The 23266-nt window shown below is 41.8% G+C and overlaps 1 protein-coding gene across 1 annotated transcript; it reads right to left on the bottom strand.

The window, feature by feature from the left end:
• Nucleotides 1-2952: 2952 nt before the first annotated feature.
• Nucleotides 2953-12002, bottom strand: plvapa (plasmalemma vesicle associated protein a). Its single transcript, XM_047369135.1, has 6 exons — nt 11353-12002; nt 6304-6370; nt 5459-6180; nt 4137-4971; nt 3555-3609; nt 2953-3296 (listed from the first exon to the last, which is right to left on the bottom strand). Exons 1-6 carry the CDS (start codon nt 11746-11748, stop codon nt 3263-3265), a joined length of 2109 nt encoding a protein of 702 aa, XP_047225091.1. The 5' UTR covers nt 11749-12002; the 3' UTR covers nt 2953-3262.
• Between the last annotated feature and the right edge of the window lie 11264 nt (nt 12003-23266).

Genomic DNA, 23266 nt, shown 5'->3' with positions numbered 1-23266 from the left:
TATTGCCTTGATATCTAAAACTTTCAAAACAATCTTTCAGATTCTTCTATGTGTAACATCTTATAAACTCTTGTTGATGTATAATTTAAATCAGGTAATGTTGCAGTAATGTATTATGCTGACCTTATGAAGATGTAAATCCTTAGCATTTCATGTTTGTTGAGGTTGCAACTACTCAGCTGAAAAAGCAAACTATGAAAATCAAACTTCTGTTGAAGGTTTAACCAAGGTTATGGTTAAAGTCAAGATTGCACTCAACCCACCCCATCCACAACCTTTCCATCTTCAGTGGTCCCCAGGGCTTTCTTTCCTCTCTTAACTGCAGATGGGGGTTTGTCCCACGTAGTCTATCAGACTAAACATCAGTGTGATTGCAAAAGAGTTCCAACAGAGAGGAAATGCAATTAAAAGTCACAATAAAGCGTGAACATTTGGGGCCTCTGAAAGAAGAGGCAACATTTCTGTAACCCCAGATTAGGAAGGAGGTCGTAATCATAACCACCCGTTCAATTTCCTGCCTAAGGAAGAGGAGGGAGGTGGCCTCGAAGACAGCTGCACAGTGCCCCAGACTCTTTATCAGTGCCTTGGGGTTAACATCCCCAAATCCCTTCTAAGAACCATTTACTCTTACAGAAACATAGATAGTGCCTATTCTGATTACATTCTTCACCATTCTTGCCACTTTACTGCATAACGACATTAAAGCCTAATACCAAATAAATCTCTTTAGACTATTTGGTGCCAGTACCTATGACCTCGAAACAAGCACATTCAGTAGTTATTTTTTCTTATTGTTACTTGATTCACATTTATGAATATTTCATATATTTTTCAGTGGCAAAAGTTTGACACATACTAAGTTTGCCTTTCTGACCTTGTTGAATTTATTCTTATTACCTAAGAATAAAATTGTTTAAAACAATAATTAGTGATAAATTGTGCAATTCATCCACAGGGAATACAGATATAGCACGAGTTGTCTGGAATACTGAGATAAGCTGACAGGAAGTATGTTTACTCAGATGAGCATCATATTGACAGTTTGCCAGAGAAATTATTTGAATGCATCTTTTTTCTATGACACTTTAATAAAATTACTCCCAAAAGCATCTGACCAGTTGACCCTTATTATCCTCAAAGCTATTCCTTCAGTGAACCGCACATCCCAAATGTGGAAAAACAGTTTCTTCTAAACAAAGGATATCCTTTGGACTGGCCAGAGCTGTCCTGAACTGGAGCGTCATATTCAGAAACGGGCAATGGTACAAATGGGCTGTGGTGCAACCAACAGGATGTTTGTCTGTTCATATACATTTTGTTATCATGCTCCCTTTTAGCTCCATGTCCAAATGTTATGGGCTTATGAACTGACCCCATATGTGACTCATGTAATTATGTCCTCATAATATAAGAAAAATGCCAACCTGCTCCTCAAGTGTGTGCTATAAAAAGTCGAGCATTCACAAAACCTGATGATCATATATGTCTAATGATTAGAATATGGCACAAACACTAAGACACCAACAGCAGCGGTCCTCTGTTTAGTGCTTTCATTTAGGCAACAGGAACCAGCTCCTTACACAGAGACTAGCTGTCAAGTTGTTTTTAGAGGCAGCACGTAGAGAAAAGTATTACTATAAGTTCTCCTTTGTCTGCTGACAGGTTGGCAGGTAAACATAAACATGATAGAAGGATTAAACCTTGCTGCCAGTAAATCGTCACTTCAGGGGCCAGAGAGTCACTTGTAGACAATTAGCTACACAATAGGTGACGCACACAGAGACAAACAGTGATTTCCAGGTCCGAGTTGGCTAATAGTTTAAATAGCTTTGTTTATAAAAAACGAGGAGAGGCAGGTTACAAAAGGCATGCTTTTGTTCTAACAAATATTTTATTTTCATATATTACTAAAAAAGAGACTACATGTTGTGTTTGCATAATGATAAAGCATCATGATATGATGATGGTAATGACATGCTGTTTGAATACAATGTGTGACACTATCTTCACATTTTAGGAGCAAAAGAGCTAAGCACTTTTCAAATTAATTTCAGAAATACATTTTAACTGATGAAATGTTTATTATAGTCTATTTCTTCATATACATTACAATGTCTTGTAAAAGTATTAATATGTCTTGAGCTTTTCAACACTGTACAACAGTCACTTATGTGTACTTATATCAGTCACTTATGTGACTGATATACAAAAAGGAAGAAAATAACAGTGTAATGGAAGGGAAATCTTACATGGTTTTCAAAATTAAATCTTTCACCAATAGAAATCTGAAAAGTGTGGCGTACATTTGCATTCTGCCTCTTTTACTCTAATAACTAAATAAAGTGAAACCAATTGCTATTAAAAGCCACTTATTCCGTAAATGGTCATTTGGTCTTAGTTGTTTTGTAAACCCTGGAGGTTTATAGAACATCAGTGAACAAACAGCATCATGAAGACCAAGCACCACAGCAGACAGGTCAGAGAGAAAGGTTGTGGAGAAGTTTAAAGCAGAAGAGGTTATAAAACTTCCAACCTTTGAACAATACTCCACAATACACATAATGTTCAATCCATCATGTGAACATGGCCATCCACCTAATCAGACACACTAAGCAAGGAGAGCCTCAATCAGAGAAGCAGCCAAGATGCCTAGGGTAACTCTGAAGGAGTTCAGAGATCCATAGCTCAGGTGGAAGAATCTCTTAGACATACACTCCACAAATATTTCCTTTATGGAGTAGTGGCAAGAAGAAAGCAGCTATTATAAGATGTCTGTTTGCATCTTTCCACATATGCATTACATGCATATGTGGAAAGACTGTTTTATTCTGACTATACCTGAATAATTGTAATGGCAGCTGGCAATTTTAATGTCTAGATGTGCAAAATTGGCAGTGATATACCTAAAAAAGACATGCAGCTGTAATTGCTTTAAAACATGAGACTGCTTGGTATTGATCCAGAGAAGTTTTTCAGATTTTTATTTGAAAAAAATTAAAAACCACACTTCATTTTCCTTCCACAAAATAAACTCTACCATGTGTGGCTCTTTCACAAAACATCTCAATAAAATAGAAAAGTACATAGAGGTTTGTGCTTATTACATGATAAAATGTGGAAAAAAATCAAATGATATAAACAATTTTATAGTCACTGTAAATGAGCTCAGTACATAAAAACTTCCATAATCTCTTTTATGAATTTATTACATTACCCTTGTAATCTAAATCTTAACTTTTTCTCCATATATATTTTGGTTGGATTAACCCAACATTCTGGATAGATCTTGCTTCTCCCTGAAAGAAAAATGCAAAGGTAAATTGTAAGTTATCAGTTATTCCTGATGGTATGCCAGGAGGAAGAGCATCAAACTTTCATGCTAACATGCTATGTCCATGTTCACAAAGTTAGATACATTTTATCATCTCATATTTATTTAAAAAATACACACTGTATATTTTTTAAAATACTGTCCAAATGCCCTTAAGTTAATAATTACCCAGCAGCAAAACTCAACTTATTTTACCCCTTTATCACAGAAAGCTGATACTCACTGGGGGACAGGTGGGTTGATCAGGCGTTGGAGCTCTTGAATGTGTTGGGCGACGGCTGTTAGTGAAACAGAGAAGGGACAGTTGTCCGTGATTACATGGAACATAAATAGCCCAGGTTGTTCTAGAGTTAAAGAGTAACTCTAGAGTAACTCTAAAGAGTAAATAGAAATCATCTAATGTCTGTATATTTCAACTAGTCCTCAGAAATGTAGGAGAAATCATTGGTATAATTAGTTTGGACTCTGTTGGCTGCTACTGATACAAGGAAGGATTATGAAAACAGGGGAGTTCATCCTTAATTAGATTTAGACTTTGTCCCAGGGCATAAGTTCAAAATGACTGCAAATCTGGGCTGTATTGCGAGTGTACACTGAGGTCTGACAAAATCTTGAATACACCCTGGTCAAAAAGCTTTGGTTTAAACTTGGAATGTGACTTCTAAGACCAGCCGCATGGATGTAGACCATCAAAAGCATTGAATGTATGAAAATCCTAAATGTTTACATAAAACATCTTCCTGAATATGAACTATAAAATACATATCTCTACTCAAAACTTAAAAATTTTTTGGTTCAGTCTTACCTGGGCTACCCGCCAGTCCGTTTGTCTTTCCACCAAACGCAGACCCAGTTCCACTATTCCCACTTCCAGGAAATGTTTTCCCTGGCACACTTTCTGTCTTACTTTGCCCTGAAGTACTGCTACCAAGACCAAACCAATTGAAACCTGATGATGGGGTTTTACTTGTTGAGCCACTAGACCCACTTGATGCACTCGTTCCACTTGACACAGATGATGACCCAAACCCAAAACCTGTTGAACTTGCCCCACTCAAAGCTGGCTTATTTAAACCTGTCCCACTTGAACCTTGATTTAAACTGGACCCAACTGACCCGAAGGATGACCCAAAGGTTGTTGAGCTTCTTCCACTCTCTGCTGGTTTGTTTGATCCTGTCCCACTTGAGCCGAGACTTGACCCAAACGATCCTAAGCTTGAGAAAGCTCCCCCAGTTGATGCAGGTTTATTCACTCCTGTCCCAGCACTGCTCAGGCCTGGGTAAATGTTGCTTAGGGTTGACTTTGACTCAGATGACCGAAAGGTTGAACTTGAAGTGCCAGCTCCAGTTGATCCTGGTTTATTAAAACCTTGCCCTGTGTTGGTTAGAGTTTGGCTTGACCCAAACTGTTGCAAAGTTGAACTTGATGAGCCTACTCCAGTAGATGGAGCCCTATTGAATCCTGATCCAGAGCTAAAGCTTGAACCTGACCCAGCTGTTCCTGTCCTACCTTGACCTAAACCGGAAGTACTGGAAGAGGAATGGCTGGAACCACCACCACCAAACGAGCCAAACCCAAACTGGCTCTGTGTGTTTGACCGTGAGCCCAGGACCCCTCCTGAATATCCACCTAGTCCACTCTGAAATAAAGACAGCAATGTTAAAATGGAAATACTAACACAAAACATCACATCAAGTATGTCATGTGGGTCCAGATCTCTGTTTCATCAAAAGTAGGGTCTTTAGCTGTTCTTAGACAACATTTAACATCTCAGAAAGTAATTTGTCAAGCTTCAACTTTCTGTCCTACTGCCATGAATCTCTCTCTGCTCCCTCAAGTATTTAACCCCTTCTACTCTCAACTTGATGTTGGGTCATTTCCAGCTGCTCTGTTCATATACCTCCTATGTCTATGATCATTCCCTGGTCTGTAAAACTTAAAGTAACAGAATAACATTAAGGGGGAATTTTATGGTTACGTAAAATTTTCAGTTTTGTAATTGTTTCTGTGAATTTCTGCAGTGGGTTTTGAATGTAGCCAAGAAATAATCCCTTGTAGAGATTGTTCTTTGAAAATGAATCTAAAACACCCCAAATTCCCTTGGTGTTGCATCGGCTGATTCTTACCCTCGCCATGCATGACATGTTGAGATGATTTATTTGTTCTTTAAGGTGATCCACCTCTGCATTTTTGTACTTCACACTGTTCTTCAGGACCTCTATCTCTCCAGTCATCTTCAGCTTGTCCATTAGGAGTTTCTCCTTCTCCTGATCATGTTTCAGCTGGAGCTCTTCTCTGCTTCGTTTGTGCTGCTCTATCATGCTCGTGCGATTTTGGCTGCACCAGCGATAGTCCTGAGATAACCGCCAGTTCTCTGCCTTTAAGTGGTTGTTCTCTATCTGCATGTTTGACACCTGGTCTCCCACAATGTCCAGATAGCGCTGGAGTTTGTTCTCCACTTCCCGGGACAGGCTGGTGCAGTTGGTTTGGATCTGCTCCAAGTGTTCCTTTTGTTTTGCACAAGTGAGCTGGAATGCGAGGTGCTTAGGGAAGAGAGAATCTATCTTCTCCAGTAAAGCCTTAGAGACGGACGAGATAGGACCCAACAACTGAGAAAACTGGTCCTTTGATTTCTGCCTGAAGAGCTCTAGCTCCTTTTCCAAAGTGGATTTGTCTCTCCTGAGACGGATAGCTTCCAAGATAAGGTTGTCCCTCTCTTTGGCAATCTGCTCTTTTTCCATTGTCATTATCTGCTTTGTTTGAGTCAAGTTGGATTTCATTAATTCAAGTCCAGCTTTCATTTGCTGAACCAGCAGCCCACAGTTGCAGTCCCCAGTAGGCTGTGTAACTTTAAAATATAAAAACACAAAATGTTAATAAATAAAGGCAGCTACTGTTGCAAACACATACAAATATAAGAGATATTAGTGTGACATTTTTGGGGTTTGCACTGAATAAATAATATACTTACATGTAGTACGGGGTGTGATATTACCAGGTTTAAACTTGCAGCTCACCAACTCAAAGTTGCACTGTTGCTGTTTAAAACAGTAAAAGAAAAGCCATTAGCCTCCCACAAGGATTGTCACTGAAATAGCTATAAGCTTTTAGCATGGTTGCCAAAGCGGCACAGTTAATTTTACATTTCTGTAATCAGCCTCAAACTATTTATTATAGTCTTTAAAAAGATCATTAGAGCACATCACTGATTTTTTAAAATTTACCAGTGACAGCAGGGATCCCAGCATAATAAAACTGTTCAACACCACCCTCATGGTTAAACATATTTATTTTTTGTTGCAATACATTTGAACAAATTCAGGGATAATTAAATTATATAAATCGATGATGCATAAAATCAAAGTTAATGAACAGCACAGCTTTTGAAAGAAAGAGAGCACAGTTGTGAACAGCTGTTAATAAAAGCCATTTATACCATAAACTGTATAAAATGTATGACTTACAAAAGGGGAATAGGAGTCAATACAAAGTAAATCTTTAAGTAATAAATACATAGATAGTAAAATAAATAAATAAATGTCAACTATTTATGTGTACTTGTGTGAATATGTTTGTCAATAAATGCTGAGAAAATAACTGTGCATATCTCTATCTGCCAAAGATTGTTCATGACTGCTAATGTTGAGAAAATAATACACTCATTCTGATCTACCTCATTGGTTTGAGGTCCGTAGCTTAAGGCGAGCCAAGAGATTTACCTTTGAATGAATTCTGAAATCTGTACTAAACAGAAAACGATGTACCAAGGCTTGAATGTTCTGGCCTCAGTTCAACCTTCAGTCTGACAGTTAAACATTTTTAGCAAGAACTGTTGCTAACAATGAAAAATCATGAAAAGATACAAAAACAAAAAAAAATCTTCTGGGCACATGATTAACCCAATTAACTGATTTATTATTATTATTATTACTAAAAAAAGTACAAATAAATACCCAGTAAATAAAACAAATGATGCAGTGGTTCAAACACAGTGACCTCTTAAGAAAAACAATAACATTGCTCCATTCACTGCATTTTTTATGATATTCTTTAAATTCTAATGGATGTTTCGATTTTAAGACGTTTTTGCAGATTATTTGAATGTGGAGGACAAATCCTGCCACAATTAAGAATAAATTCAGAAACATGTATATAGCTTAATAAATGAATTACTTGCCCGATAAATAGTTGAAAAAATGAATTATCATGCCATCAAATACAACAACATAACCATAAGCATGTATTTTTTCCCTAATGGATTTCTCTGAGCTCCTTTATTCCCATCTTTTCTTATTACATTTCTTGTTCACTGTATTGTCTTTTCTGTCTCAAAATGCATTTGGGAATTTAAAAACAAAGTGTGGGAGGCGGAGACAGAGGGGACGATCTTTCTAGCAGCTTCTCTCCTATTGGCTGAGGTCAACCCTCTAGAAGGTAGGTGCTGAGTCTCATTATAGCTGCCTGCCTGATTCTGAAAAGGAGCTGCCAACAGCTGCTAACTTCTGTCATGTTGCTAAAGAAGTTCTGCGCCTAGCGGATTTGGTGGTAGATAGCGCTGCTAGTTGGGATAGTTTGCTGTATCCCATTCACTCTAACTGAGTGAATACTTCAGCCTGCCAGAGTACTAAGTATTGACATATATTAATGGTACTAAATATTAAGACATTCACGTTCACGGACCTGCTTTCAAAATGAAAGCATGACTCAGTGACAAACTGTTTACCCAGTCTAATCAGAGGAAGCATATGCTTTATTGCCAAAAGTATTCGCACACCTGTCAAGGCAGGTGAGTGAATACGTATCAACTTAGGTGACATTCCATTCTTAATCCATAGGGTTCAATATGACGTTGGTCCACCCTTTGCAGCTGCAACTCTTCTGGTAAAGCTGTCTACAACCCTGGGAGCATGCAATTGTCCAGTTTGTGAAAATCTAGCCCTCAGCACCCTCCACCAAACTTTAGACTTCGCACAGTATAGTCAGACAAGTATCATTCTGCTGGCAACCGCCTAACCCAGACTCGCCCATCAGATTGACAGATGAAGAAGCGCAATTTGTCACTCCAGAGAACGCGCCTCCACTGCTCTAGAGTCCAGTGGCTTTGTGCTTTACATCACTACAGGTCCTTCTCAAAATATTAGCATATTGTGATAAAGTTAATTATTTTCCATAATGTAATGATGAAAATTTAACATTCATATATTTTAGATTCATTGCACACTAACTGAAATATTTCAGGTCTTTTATTGTCTTAATACGGATGATTTTGGCATACAGCTCATGAAAACCCAAAATTCCTATCTCACAAAATTAGCATATTTCATCTGACCAATAAAAGAAAAGTGTTTTTAATACAAAAAACATCAACCTTCAAATAATCATGTACAGTTATGCACTCAATACTTGGTCGAGAATCTTTTTGCAGAAATGACTGCTTCAATGCGGCGTGGCATGGAGGCAATCAGCCTGTGGCACTGCTGAGGTCTTATGGAGGCCCAGGATGCTTCGATAGCGGCCTTTAGCTCATCCAGAGTGTTGGGTCTTGAGTCTCTCAACGTTCTCTTCACAATATCCCACAGATTCTCTATGAGGTTCAGGTCAGGAGAGTTGGCAGGCCAATTGAGCACAGTGATACCATGGTCAGTAAACCATTTACCAGTGGTTTTGGCACTGTGAGCAGGTGCCAGGTCATGCTGAAAAATGAAATCTTCATCTCCATAAAGCTTTTCAGCAGATGGAAACATGAAGTGCTCCAAAATCTCCTGATAGCTAGCTGCATTGACCCTGCCCTTGATAAAACACAGTGGACCAACACCAGCAGCTGACACGGCACCCCAGACCATCACTGACTGTGGGTACTTGACACTGGACTTCTGGCATTTTGGCATTTCCTTCCCCCAATCTTCCCCCAGACTCTGGCACCTCGATTTCCGAATGACATGCAGAATTTGCTTTCATCCGAAAAAAGTACTTTGGACCACTGAGCAACAGTCCAGTGCTGCTTCTCTGTAGCCCAGGTCAGGCGCTTCTGCCGCTGTTTCTGGTTCAAAAGCGGCTTGACCTGGGGAATGCGGCACCTGTAGCCCATTTCCTGCACACGCCTGTGCACGGTGGCTCTGGATGTTTCTACTCCAGACTCAGTCCACTGCTTCCGGAGGTCCCCCAAGGTCTGGAATCGGCCCTTCTCCACAATCTTCCTCAGGGTCCGGTCACCTCTTCTCGTTGTGCAGCGTTTTCTGCCACACTTTTTCCTTCACACAGACTTCCCACTGAGGTGCCTTGATGCAGTACTCTGGGAACAGCCTATTCGTTCAGAAATTTCTTTCTGTGTCTTACCCTCTTGCTTGAGGGTGTCAATAGTGGCCTTCTGGACAGCAGTCAGGTTGGCAGTCTTACCCATGATTGGGGTTTTGAGTGATGAACCAGGCTGGGAGTTTTAAAGGCCTCAGGAATCTTTTGCAGGTGTTTAGAGTTAACTCGTTGATTCAGATGATTAGGTTCATAGCTCGTTTAGAGACCCTTTTAATGATATGCTAATTTTGTGAGATAGGAATTTTGGGTTTTCATGAGCTGTATGCCACAATCATCCGTATTAAGACAATAAAAGACCTGAAATATTTCAGTTAGTGTGCAATGAATCTAAAATATATGAATGTTAAATTTTCATCATTACATTATGGGAAATAATGAACTTTATCACAATATGCTAATATTTTGAGAAGGACCTGTATATTCGATGCTTTGCATTGTACTTGGTGATGTATGTACGGCTTGGATACAGCTGCTCAGCCATGGAGACCCATTCCATGAAACTCTCTGTGCACTGTTCTTGAGCTAATCTGAAGGCCACATGAAGTTTGGAAGTCTGTAGGGATTGACTCAGCAGAAACTCTGCGAACTCTGTGCACCATGCCCGTCAGCATCTGCTGTCCCTGCTCCGTCAGTTTAAATGGCCTACCACTTTGTAGCTGAGTTGCTGTCATTCCCATTGCTTCTACTTTCTTATAATAGCACTGACAGTTCTGGGTGGAATATTTAGGATAGAGGAAACTTAATGACTGGAGTTGCTACACAGGTGGCCTCCTATCACAGTACCAGGCAAACATTTACTGAGCTCCTTAAAGCCGCCCATTCTGTAACAAACGTTTGCAGAAAAAGTCTACACGTCTAGGTACTTCATTTCATACACCTGTGACCATGGAGGTGATTGGAACCCCTGATTTTAATTATTTTGATGGGTGAGCGAACACTATGACAACATAGAGTATTTTAAAAACCTTAACATTGAATTTGTGTCTTTAAACCTTTATAATTATATTTTCTAAAGACATTTAGATATACATTTTCAAAAATAAGGCCTGGTAAATATGGCTAATATTAATCACCATATTAATAATCAGTCATTCACGAATGATTTCTGTCCTGATTAAGAGTTACATTTCTATAAATGTCACTCAATGTTTTATTTATATTTCACATGGAATTTTAAAATTGAAGCCTCATTTTTTTTAAAGATTGAAATTGAAATATCAATTTATGTCTGATATTCTGATCAGTTATTTCATAAATCTTTTCTTGTTATTTAGTTGCATTTAATGGTACATTAATTCATTTGCTAAATTATTTATTTGGCTAGTAATTCATTTATTAAACTATTTATTTATTTCTGAATTTATTCTTAATTATGGCAGGATTGGTCCTCCATACCTTAAAGAGGTGTTTATCTCAAATCTGATATTTAATGTTCAAATAGAAATAAATGTTTACCGTAACAAATACATTTATAATATGAATAATAAATAACAGTAATTGTAAACTGTGCAAAACTTTAGTTAATAGATCTCCTTAAAACTGTATATAACCACAAATGTCTAGTTTCTGCAATATGTTGGAGTTTTTTGTAGAAACACTGTGTGAATCTTTGTGTAAGCTTCCTTTTCTTAACCATTTTTTTATTGTTGGGGGAAAAAAAAAGCATATTTAACACTAAACCTTTCTGTTAGCAATGTGTTTTTCTTACCAGCTGAATGTCATAGAACTGGAACATTGTGATTGACCTGTTGGCTAAGCCCCTCAGGTTAACGAGGTCCCAGTCATTCCGAGCCTTTTCAGTGAGGGTGGTATTTAGGAGGTTGGTCAGGTTTTTCCTCTGGTGCCGGAGGGCAACGTTCTCAATGGAGAGTCGACTGAAGCTCTCCTCCAGGTCTTGGACACCAGCTGAAGATGCAGAGGCCTGGGTCTTCCCGTAGATCAGAAAGAGCACAAGGCTGACTATGATAAGAGACTGAATAAGAGATGAGAAGAAGAAGATGATGCGCACGTAGTAGCCACAACTCTTGCCCTTCGAGCGGTACTGCATCTTCTTCTGAGCCTCTGGATTGAACTTCTTGACCTGGGAATATCTGCTGCTATACATTGGTGATGACGGTCAACAGGATTGTCACAATGAGCTGTCAGTCAAGTTCTGTTAGTCTTTCTCTAAAAAGTAAAAAATAAACTGCAAAAACCTGCAGTTTAAAAAAGCTGAATAATTTCACAGCAGCCAGCAGATTCCACAATGCATTTCTTTTAAATGTTTTACACCATCCTATAATAAAGCCAGACACGCTGCACATGTAGGTCAGACCTTTCCTCACTGTGGCATGAAAACATGACAATCAATTGTGGATTAGGTTTAAAAATGCACAGAAGTTTATAAACTCCTCTGCATACCCATTTCCCTTCAGGGGAAGTGAACTCAGCTTCAGCCACCTCCCATCGTTGGCTGCCTTACACACACAGAACAAATCTTCACAAAAACACATGTGCTTCCCTATTAAAGTAATGTTGTTATAAATGAACATGACTCTTTCCTGTTTTTTTTTTTTTCAGTTATCTTTTGATTGCTTTTGGTGGTGCTAAAACAACTCAGAATCACACACGTTGTGACCAGTTAAAGGGACACCAGAATCCTGAAAGAATAAAAACAAAAACTGTGATGTTGTGGTTTTGCATGAAATCAGATCTTACAGTACATACCTAGACCATCTTGACCAGATTCTATAAAATCTAAATTTTTTTAACGCTGATATAAAATGTGATCTTTTCTATTATGCAAATGTCATGTACAATAGCAACCTATCCTTCAGTGGTTGATGGATCAACCTTTAGACATTGTCTTCTAATAGCTTTTTACTTGCAACCATAAGCAGACGAAAATGTTTTTCATAATTTTTCATTTTAAATTCTTATCGCACTTTTCCAGGCAACCGGGGATTTTCCAAAGCCATCAACTCATCCTGAAGTTTACTATTGGCCAGCTGAGCCATAACAGGAACATATTTTACAGTGGTCCCCTCTATTTGTTTCCAGCCTGATGTGTAGGATGGTGAATATAAACAACTAATTGCTGCGGTGGTTTTGGGGGTTGTTGTATTCTTTTCCAGTACACAGTTTAACACCGTGACCATATTGGTCATCTGCTGTTTGGTATATAGATGCTCATAATGCTTTTGGAAACACTGTTTAATTCCTTCAGGACTACTTTCTATTTGGTTTGTTAAAGGGCTTTGGTTTTCTATGAATATTTCTGTTTGCTTGTTGTTTTCTTAGTTTGTATGATAAGGACCTTAATTTATTCAGCTTTATTTATTTCTTCTATTTTTTTCCCCAGGTTTCATTTGGTTTGTAATCTTCCCAACACTTTTTTTCAATTCTTTGAGTCTATTTTGTTTAGTTCTGTTCTCATGAGAAGAAATAATTATTATTTTTCCTCTTAGCACAGCTTTCAATGCATCCCAGAGTATTGGCAATGTCACCTTATCATTAGGATTTATGTAGGATCTAACTTCAAATTTCCATTTATGTTTAATTATACAGTTATTAAGAATATTTGAACTGATCTTATAGTAAATCTCTTCTTGTTCTCCAAGTGTACTGTCAGGAGCAGAGGGTAATGGTCTGATAAAGTGGTTAAACCCATTTAAACATGTTATTTCCTAAAAATAAAAAAGTAATCGATCTAGGAATAGGCACTGTTCGTTCGTTCGTTCGTCGTCTTCCGCTTATCCAGGACCGGGTCGCGGGGGCAGCAGACTCAGCAGAGACGCCCAGACGTCCCTCTCTCCAGACACCTGCTCCAGCTCCTCCAGGGGGAGCCCAAGGCGTTCCCAGGCCAGCCGAGAGACATAGTCCCTCCAGCGTGTCCTGGGCCGTCCCCTGGGCCTCCTCCCGGTGGGACGTGCCTGGAACACCTCCCGAGGAAGGCGTCCAGGAGGCATCCGGTATAGATGCCCGAGCCACCTCAACTGGCTCCTCTCAATGTGGAGGAGCAGCGGCTCTACTCCGAGCTCCTCCCGGATGGCCGAGCTCCTCACCCTATCTCTAAGGGAGTGCCCGGCCACCCTACGGAGGATGCTCATTTCAGCCGCTTGTATCCGTGATCTCGTTCTTTCGGTCATGACCCAAAGTTCATGGCCATAGGTGAGGGTAGGAATGTAGACCGACCGGTAAATTGAGAGCTTTGCTTTTCGGCTCAGCTCTCTCTTCACCACAATGGACTGGCACAGCGCCCCCATTACTGTGGCAGCTGCACCGATCCGTCTGTCGATCTCCCACTCCATTCTTCCCTCACTCGTGAACAAGACCCCGAGATACTTAAACTCCTCCACTTGAGGCAGGAACTCCCCTCCAACCTGAAGAGGACAAGCCACCCTTTTCCGGTCGAGTACCATGGCCTCGGACTTGGAGGAGCTGATCCTCATCCCAGCCGCTTCACACTCGGCTGCGAACCGCCACAGCGCATGCTGTAGGTTTTGGCTAGAGGGGGCCAGCAGGACCACGTCATCCGCAAAAAGAAGAGACGAAATCCACTGGTCCCCAAACCAGACCCCCTCCGGCCCTTGGCTGCGTCTAGAAATCCTGTCCATAAAAGTTATGAACAGGACCGGCGACAAAGAACAGCCCTGCCGGAGTCCAACATGCACTGGGAACAGGTCCGACTTAGTGCCGGCAATGCGGACCAAACTCCTGCTCCGCTCGTACAGGGACCGGATGGCCCCTAATAAAGCGCCCCCGATTCCATACTCCTGGAGCACCCCCCACAGGGCATCACGAGGGACACAGTCGAATGCCTTCTCCAGGTCCACAAAACACATGTGAACCGGTTGGGCAAACTCCCATGAACCCTCGAGCACCCTGTAGAGGGTATAGAGCTGGTCCAGTGTTCCACGGCTGGGACGAAAACCACACTGTTCCTCCTGAAGCCGAGGTTCGACTATCGGTCGGACTCTCCTCTCCAATACCCTGGCGTAGGCCTTACCAGGGAGGCTGAGGAGTGTGATCCCCCTGTAGTTGGAACACACCCTCCGGTCCCCCTTCTTATAAAGGGGGACCACCACCCCAGTCTGCCAGTCCAGAGGCACTGTCCCCGACCGCCACGCAATGTTGAAGAGGCGTGTCAACCATGACAGCCCTACAACATCCAGACACTTGAGGTACTCAGGGCGGATCTCATCCACCCCCGAAGCCTTGCCACCGTGGAGCTTTTTAACCACCTCGGTGACTTCAGCCTGGGTGATGAAAGAGTCCAACCCCGAGTCCCCAGCCTCTGTTTCCACCACGGAATGCGTGATGGCAGGATTGAGGAGATCCTCGAAGTACTCCTTCCACCGCCCGATAATGTCCTCAGTCGAGGTCAGCAGTCTCCCGCCCCCACTATAAACAGTGTTGGCAAAGCACTGCTTCCCCCTCCTGAGGCGCCGGACGGTTTGCCAGAATCGCTTCGAGGCCAACTGGTAGTCCTTCTCCATGGCCTCACCGAACTCTTCCCAGGCCCGAGTTTTTGCCTCTGCCACAACCCGGGCCGCAGCACGCTTGGCCTCACGGTACCCGTCAGCCGCCTCAGGAGTCCCACAAGCCAACCACAGCCGATAGGACTCCTTCTTCAGCTTAACAGCATCCCTTACTGCCGGTGTCCACCACCGGGTTCTGGGATTGCCGCCACGACAGGCACCGCAGACCTTACGGCCGCAGCTATGGGCAGCAGCATCGACAATAGATGCAGAGAACATGGTCCACTCGGACTCTATGTCTCCAACATCCCCCGGGATCTGGTCGAAGCTCTCCCGGAGGTGGGAGTTGAATACATCCCTGGCCGAGGGCTCCGCCAGGCGTTCCCAGCAGACCCTCACTATGCGCTTGGGCCTGCCGAGTCTGTCCGGCTTTCTCCTCCTCCAGCGGATCCAACTCACCACCAGGTGATGATCAGTGGACAGCTCAGCCCCTCTCTTCACCCGAGTGTCCAAAACATGCGGCCGAAGGTCTGATGATACGACAACAAAGTCGATCATCGACCTCCTGCCTAGGGTGTCCTGGTGCCAAGTGCACTGATGGACACCCTTATGTTTGAACATGGTGTTCGTTATGGACAATCCGTGACTAGCACAGAAGTCCAATAACAAAACACCACTCGGATTCAGATCGGGGAGGCCATTCCTCCCGATCACGCCTCTCCAGGTGTCACTGTCGTTCCCCACGTGGGCATTGAAGTCCCCCAGCAGAATAATGGAGTCCCCGGGAGGGGCACTTTCCAGCGCCCCCGACAGGGACGCCAAGAAGGCAGGGTACTCTGCACTACCACTCGGCCCGTAGGCTGAAATGATAGTCAGAGACCTCTCCCCAACCCGAAGGCGCAGGGATACAACCCTCTCATCCACTGGGGTAAACCCCAACACGAGACGGCTGAGCTGGGGGGCAACAAGCAAACCCACACCAGCCCGCCGCCTCTCCCCGTGGGCCACTCCAGAGTAGAAGAGAGTCCAACCCCTCTCAAGGAGATGGGTTCCAGAGCCCACGCTGTGCGTGGAGGCGAGCCCGACTATTTCTAGTCGATATCTCTCGACCTTCCGCACAAGCTCAGGCTCCTTCCCCCCCAGCGAGGTGACATTCCACGTCCCTAGAGCCAGCCTAAGCATCCGGGGATCGGGCCGTTGAGGTCTCCACCTTCGTCCGCCACCCAATCCTCTTTGCACCGGTCCCTCACGGTTCCCCCTGCAGGTGGTGGGCCCACTGGGGGATGACCTCACGTCTCTCGTTCGGGCTTGGCCCGGCCGGGTCCCGCGAGGAGCAACCCGGCCACCAGGTGCTCTCCGACGAGTCCCGACCCCAGGCCTGGCTCCAGGGTGGGACCCCGGCTCCGCCGTACCGGGCGACGTCACGTGCCTCGATATTGTGTTCTTCATGAGGGGTTCTTGAACCATTCTTTGTCTGACCCATCACCTAGAACCTGTTTGCCATGGGAGACCCTACCAGGGGCATTTAGGCCCCAGACAACATAGCCTCTAGGATCATTTGAGCACTCAAACCCCTCCACCACGTTAAGGTGACGGTTCAAGGAGGGGGAATAGGCACTGTGTGCCGGTAAATAATAGGTATAAGCACAAGCATTCTACTTCAACTCCCTCCACATAACTATTCCCATTTCATTAATAGGTGCTCTAAATCTTTTGCTGGTGTTGCTTGAATCATGTTTGCCATTAGAAGAGTCTGTTCTTGGGTTCAGTCGAATATAAAAATTGCCACTACATATTACAAGTCCTTGACATTGTTATCGAAAATTGATTTGAAAAAGGCCCAGTCTTTACTAGGAAGAACACACAAATTTAACAAACTCATCTCGATACTGTCCGTTCTGCCTTTATCCAAAACAAATCTATTTTTGCTGACTCTTAATGGCTTGGAAATCAAAATTAGGTCCTTCCTCCTGCATTTGGAATGCATGGCCCTTGTCATCTGTATGATGAAAAAGGAACCCTAACTTGACTGCTTCATAGCTTGTGGGATTGCATTGTTCTTTGATAAACTCATCTCTGAACAATGCATACCACCCCCAAGGTGGAGGGAAGGGAGAGTTGGGAATAAAAAGAGTGAGGAGGGAGGAGTAAGATGCATAGCACAGTTAAATATCCCTGCACATTAATTTGTAAAAGATGTTATTGAAGTTTCGCCTGAAGGCTCTCAGTTTCTTCTTGTAGCTGTCATCCTGGCTGGCAGCGGTTGTTCTTTTTGTATGCCTTTTCTGCCTTTCTCCATGTCGGCCGCTGAATCTGCTGCACCAGTGTTTGTGGGGTTTGAAGATCCTCATCTCGTAGCCACTGGATGCCAGGTCTTCCGTTACTTCCTCTAAAGTTTTATAGACTTTGGTCCCATCTTTGTATGACACTTTTAACCTGGGTAGAAAGAGTGTCTGGAACGGGACTTTGTTTTCCTTCAGCACTTTGCAGACCTATGCAAATTCTCTCCTCCTCTGAAGGACCAGGAGAGAGTTGTCATGGTCCATCTTGATTAGATCTTCCTTTCATTTCAATCCCTTGCTCCATCATCCCTAACAGACATTTGCTATTTTTGTCTTAAAGCTCAGAAACGTCATTATGATTAAGTGGGGCAGCTCGTCTTCTGGTGGTCTGGACCCCAATGAGCTCATTCAATATGAAGGTTGGCAAGGTCCTTGGCAACTTGAAGGCTGAGGAGGCCCTCCATGAATGTAGCCACTGTAGCATATTTTTTCTCGTCCCCCTCTGGAACACCATAAAATCCTTATGTTTTTGCGCCTAGGGCGACTCTCCGGGTCCATTAACTTTTAGCTATATGTGCTTTAACTTTGAGATGTCTGTCAGAACCTCTTGTGTGTTCTGTGCGGTTCCCTCTAGTTTCACAATGTGCTCTTCAGCTTCACTCAGTCTAGTATTTACCCTGGAGAGTTCTTCGTTGATTGTTTCTAATTGTTTTTGGTATTGTTTTCGAAACCTTCTGAGCTTGTGCAAAATCAACTCCCAATCAGCCATTGCTATGGCTATCTCTCACTGGTAGCTCCTCCAGCCCTCTTAGCTTTAGCCTTTGGCGCTTATAGCTGTTCCCTCTTCCTGGTGGTGTATTTAGTCAGATATCCCAGTGGACCTCTTACCCCCTTTCGTTGTGACTCTTGAAATGCGTAAATTGCTCAGTTTGTTTGGGGGGTTTACGTGAAATTACTCGGTTTCCAACAGGAGATCTGTACCTTACAGTGATTTTGGATTTGGAAGAAAATAAGCTAATCAATAATTTTTGTCTGCTGTCACTAGAGTTTATCTTTGCAGGTGTATTCTGCTCTCTTACTGAGAACCTGCAGCCTTACATTGAAAAGTATGGGAAGAAACTTGCGCCATCAGAAACTGAATTTGAATTGCTCAGACTGAATCTGTATTTGCCTAATTTGAAATTAAATGCATTGGTTTGAAAATGAATTTCACTAAACTGAAACTGAATTTACTGGTTTGAAACCAGATTCATTTGCTTTTAAAAAGTATTTTGTTGTATAGAAAAAAATCAACTTGATTACTTTCACTTTCAGGTGTGAAATTCAATTTCAGTTCCAAAATTCATTTTGCAGTTTCTTCCCATAGAAAAGCAGCTTAAACTCTGATTGATATTTTGATCAGGAGTCAGTGAGTTTTTCTTAACCAGCCCATTGGATTCTAGCTGGCCTAATAACGGTTATCATCAGATGGATTAAGACAGTTATCGAGATGGACCTGTTGGCTGTCTTAAACAATAGAGACCCCAAAAGTGCCGTGAGGGAGATACAAACTCGATATTATTTTAGTTCTATAGTTCTCTATTAAATACGTGTTGTTGCCTTTTTCAGGTTAGCAGCTGGAAATATGATTTTCTCTCAGACTTAGGTACAAAAATCAGGAGGCTCTGGTGCTGGAAAAAGTAATTGGACCAAATTGGCAGTGTGGAACTGGAAAAGCTTTAAGAGTCTCTGCTGTTTAATTAAAGTTGCATCAAACGCTAAAACACAGGAGGCCATCTTCAGCTAATGATCACAATGACACTTTTGGAACCTTATGGATGAATTGCTGACAGATTTATCCAAATATCTTTTGCTGTTTTTGTTGCAGTATTTTTACAAGGATGTCTGATGTCTGTCTTGTTGAATTAAGCTTCTATTTCCAGAGTTTGCCTTCATATGATTTTATTTTTTATTTTATTTTGGGACACATGAAAAGTGGGTGAACACGTAGGGAGGAAGGCAGACGAAGATGGACAGCAGAGGGACCAATGAGAGACTCGATTACGCAAGGACCAATAAAACGGGGAGACAGATTTTTAGACATAGCTTTAAGAGGAATGTCTCGGGAGGACAACCAAACCTTCTGACCCGATTGGTAAGCCGGGGCAGGGCGCCTCCTACGGTCCGCGACCCCCTTATTCTGATTAACACTACGATGAAGTGCTGCAATAGTAGACACCCACACTCTTTTACACCGGCGCATGTGGTGTCGGACGGAGGTGACGGCAATGTCATGTTCGTCCGCTGCAAATAAGGGAGGCCGATAGCCAATGGAGGCTTCAAATGGGGAGACACCGGTAGCAGACGCAACCTGGGAGTTAATGGCATATGCAATCCATGGCAAATGTTTACTCCAGTCTAACGGGTTAGAAGAGGTCACACACCTAAGAGAGGACTCACGCTGCTGATTAAGCCTCTCTACTGGTCCGTTAGGCTGGGGTGGTGACCTGAAGTCAGGGACACCTTAGCTCCGAGGGAAGAGCAAAACTGCTTCCAAACCTGTGACACAAACTGGGGCCCATGGTCCGAGAGGATGTCTGTTAAAATGCATGAGCGCGGGCGGCGCGTTATGGCCGACCTTCTGTGTTTAAAATCACCCTCTAAATAAAGTTTGTCTTAACTTTAAAAACACACAGACAAAGAACACAAAACTGAACATGTGTGCTGCAGATATTCTGCTAGCACCAAGATAGCTGAGTTCAACACAAACAAAACCAAACTTCATAAAATGAAAAACGTTTAGATCATTTCAATCTAAATTCTTCACTATTATTCTGCCCAAACCTAACCTCTTATGAACGTGTTGAGGAGTTGTCCGGGCGACGATGAAGTGTGAAGAAACGTCCACAGTCAACAAACGGTTTCCGTAGCTGTGGATGAAAGACGGCTCGTTGTGTCCGCCAACTACACTGCACGTTACCGTAACCACGGTGATGCGGCTCCTGTTGTCCTTCTCTCAGACAGGGAAAACCGCTTCACTCAGCTTGCAGAGACAGTGTCTCTACTGGGAACTTCTCTGGGACGGTTTGCTTCTGCAGGCCTCAGAGAAAAAGTAAGCAATGCTTATACCTTAATTTACCCCTTTTTATGAATGAATACCGGATTCTTTCAACAGTAATTCATCAGTACATCAGTACTTAACTTGTGCATATGATCGCAGGATCGTTTGACACCTTGGATCCAGTTGAAGAGTTTATGTCTGTTTGCCAGCAAAGAGACATTAGCGCGCTGTCTCCTCCTATCCCGATGATAACCGGCGTGGAAGAGATCGGACCATTGGAAAGGTGGGGGGTTTATACGGGCAGTGGCATCATGGGAAGTCTGCTGTCACCCCCAATTCCTACGTTGTGCCGGAAGTGGGTTAATGCAATTTATTTTGAAAGTTCCAGGAAAGTCTGTACTGGCCTTTCATGTTGTAACCATGGCTGTGGGTCCCAACAACAAGAAGGAAATAACTTTATTTTGTTTTCTAGCATGAATTTCTCTGCATCACTATAACTACTAATGATAGGAAGGATAGCAACCTTTTTTGTGATATCCTGTCTCAATTTTAAATATCCAGAGAAAATTGTTTTAGGAATATCAAATGTCTTTTGTCGTTGCTGAAAAGAGAGTTGAGTATAGTCTTCATACAAGTCAAAAAATACATAAACAACACTGTGTAATATTGTAGTTGTTTTTGTCAAAGTGTTTCATTTTAGTATTACACAGGTTAAATATGGAGTCTTGTTTAAATCAGTTTTTTTTTTTTTTTCAGTGCACAAGCTGCTAGATATATTTCCTACTCAGTCCTGTTCTCATGTTTCTGTTATGTGTTCATCAAAAACTGTCCAGGTGCTGGACAAGTTCCAACTTTTCTGTCGCTCAAATTGTGTTTATCAATTGACTTTTAGTTAGAATTTTGTCATTCAATTTAGAATCGATGGCTATAAATCCAGTGGGTAGTATAGTGGATATAAATGGGGATAAATCCAAAAGTAGCTGGAGACGGAGATGCTGAAGTGCAACCTTAAACAGGCTGGATTTGAAAAACTGCAAAGAAGAGTGTCATAATTCCTGCAGTGTTGTTCATCATGTTTTATATTCTTGCCATAGTAAATCCTTTGCATTTAGTTTCTTAGTTTACTCCTTTATTCATTTTATATTGTTATTCTGTGTTAGATTCTTCCCTGTGTCTGTTATGATCCTGCTTACTTTTCTCTCTCCCTCAGCTCCTTGTCTTCAGCTGTTTCTCATTCCTACCTGATTGCTCTCACCTGTCCCTTGTCCCTATGTCCCTTCTTTTGCCTTATCAATTCAATTCAATTCAAAAATACTTTATTAATCCCAAAGGGAAATTAAATATATATATAATAGTCCATGGTTTTTGCTTCCGGTGTCTCTGTTCTTCTGCCCGGTTTTCTGTCCGTGTTTCAAGCCCTGTTTACGAGTTTTGCAAGTTTTTCTTATCTTCTTCATTAAAGATCTTTATTTTTGGCCACTACCACGCTCTGCATTTGGATCATCCTTGAAACACATCATGACAGTGTGCTGAAATTTGACCACAGTGATATTTTAGAAGCAATTATTTTTTCACACAAGGCCCAGTTGGTTTAAACCGGTTTTTGTCTTAAATAAATAATTTATCATTGGAAAATGCCTCTTCTATGTACTCAGTTTATATTTGTCTGATATTTAAATTTGTGTGATGATCTGAAACATTTCACTGTGACAAAAAAGCAGAAGAAATCTATAATGGGGCAAATACTTTTTTACTGAATGTGAAGTAATTGCTAATAAAGTTGGCTCTAAAAACATGAGGTGTAATTTAGTTTTTCAAACATGTCTTTTAAATTTCCATTTAGTTTTACCTTGTATTTAGTCAGTTGGTAACAATCACACACCTTGAATATTTATATGTTTTGTTTTTGAAGGCTGCACCATACTGGATGTGTACAGTCTCTCCATAAACCTGTCCAAAACATATTTATGGGATCATGAACGGTGTTTTCCGGAGCACAGCATGAGAGAAGGACAAAGGCTGGTGTTGTTCTTCAGGAATTCTCCTTCAGAGCTTCTTTGATGATGTGGGTCTCTTTCCGACATAATGACGTCAATCCACTTTCCTCTGTGAAAAACATGCACAGACACCATCCAGAATACAACACAATTGTTTCACTGTAGCAGTCGCCACTTTTCCTGCCATGTGTTGTTGACACGGCAGACCTCATCTGGAGAGGAAAAAGCATATCATTGAGGAACTCCTGATGGTCCAAGCTGCCTCAGTTTCAGGACAAGATCATAGATAAAAGGAGCAAAGAAATTTATTTGGGCAATGAGAGACACATAGCTTATCTTGCTAAAAGTGCTTTGTTCCTTGACTTATTTTTAGGGCAAATCAGAAAGTGTCCATCCTCATGTCTGTCAGCTTGTGTTTCATTAAACTGTTTGTGCACTTTTTTTTTCCTATGTATAGTGCAATAATATTTTTTTATGTACCAACAATGTACCTTGCACTACTAATAATAACAGCTTACCTTCTCAGCCATCCTTGTGTTTGTAACGTACACGTTGAACAGGATCAAAGTTTGAAACTTTCATTTATTCATTTATTTCAATTGGACCAGAACAGTCTTTGCCATGCAAGCAGACTCTCAAATCAACAGTTATTCAAAAAAACAATAACCTCTAGAATACCTATAGAAAAATATACATATCTTGAAGGAATGCCAAACACTTAATTAGATTGATTGTCAAAAACATCTGTTTAGAACTCAAATTTGACAGCTGTCTAGTAAAGATTTAAATTTGCAGTGGGTTTGGTTCCAAAACTTGTCTTCCTACAAGACTAAAACGTTTTGAG

Source organism: Girardinichthys multiradiatus, chromosome 6 (genome assembly GCF_021462225.1).
Source record: "Girardinichthys multiradiatus isolate DD_20200921_A chromosome 6, DD_fGirMul_XY1, whole genome shotgun sequence".
NCBI classification, from domain to species: domain Eukaryota; kingdom Metazoa; phylum Chordata; class Actinopteri; order Cyprinodontiformes; family Goodeidae; genus Girardinichthys; species Girardinichthys multiradiatus.
The sequence above is the reverse complement of the archived record's forward strand: the minus strand, read 5'-3'. Positions and strand labels throughout refer to the sequence as shown.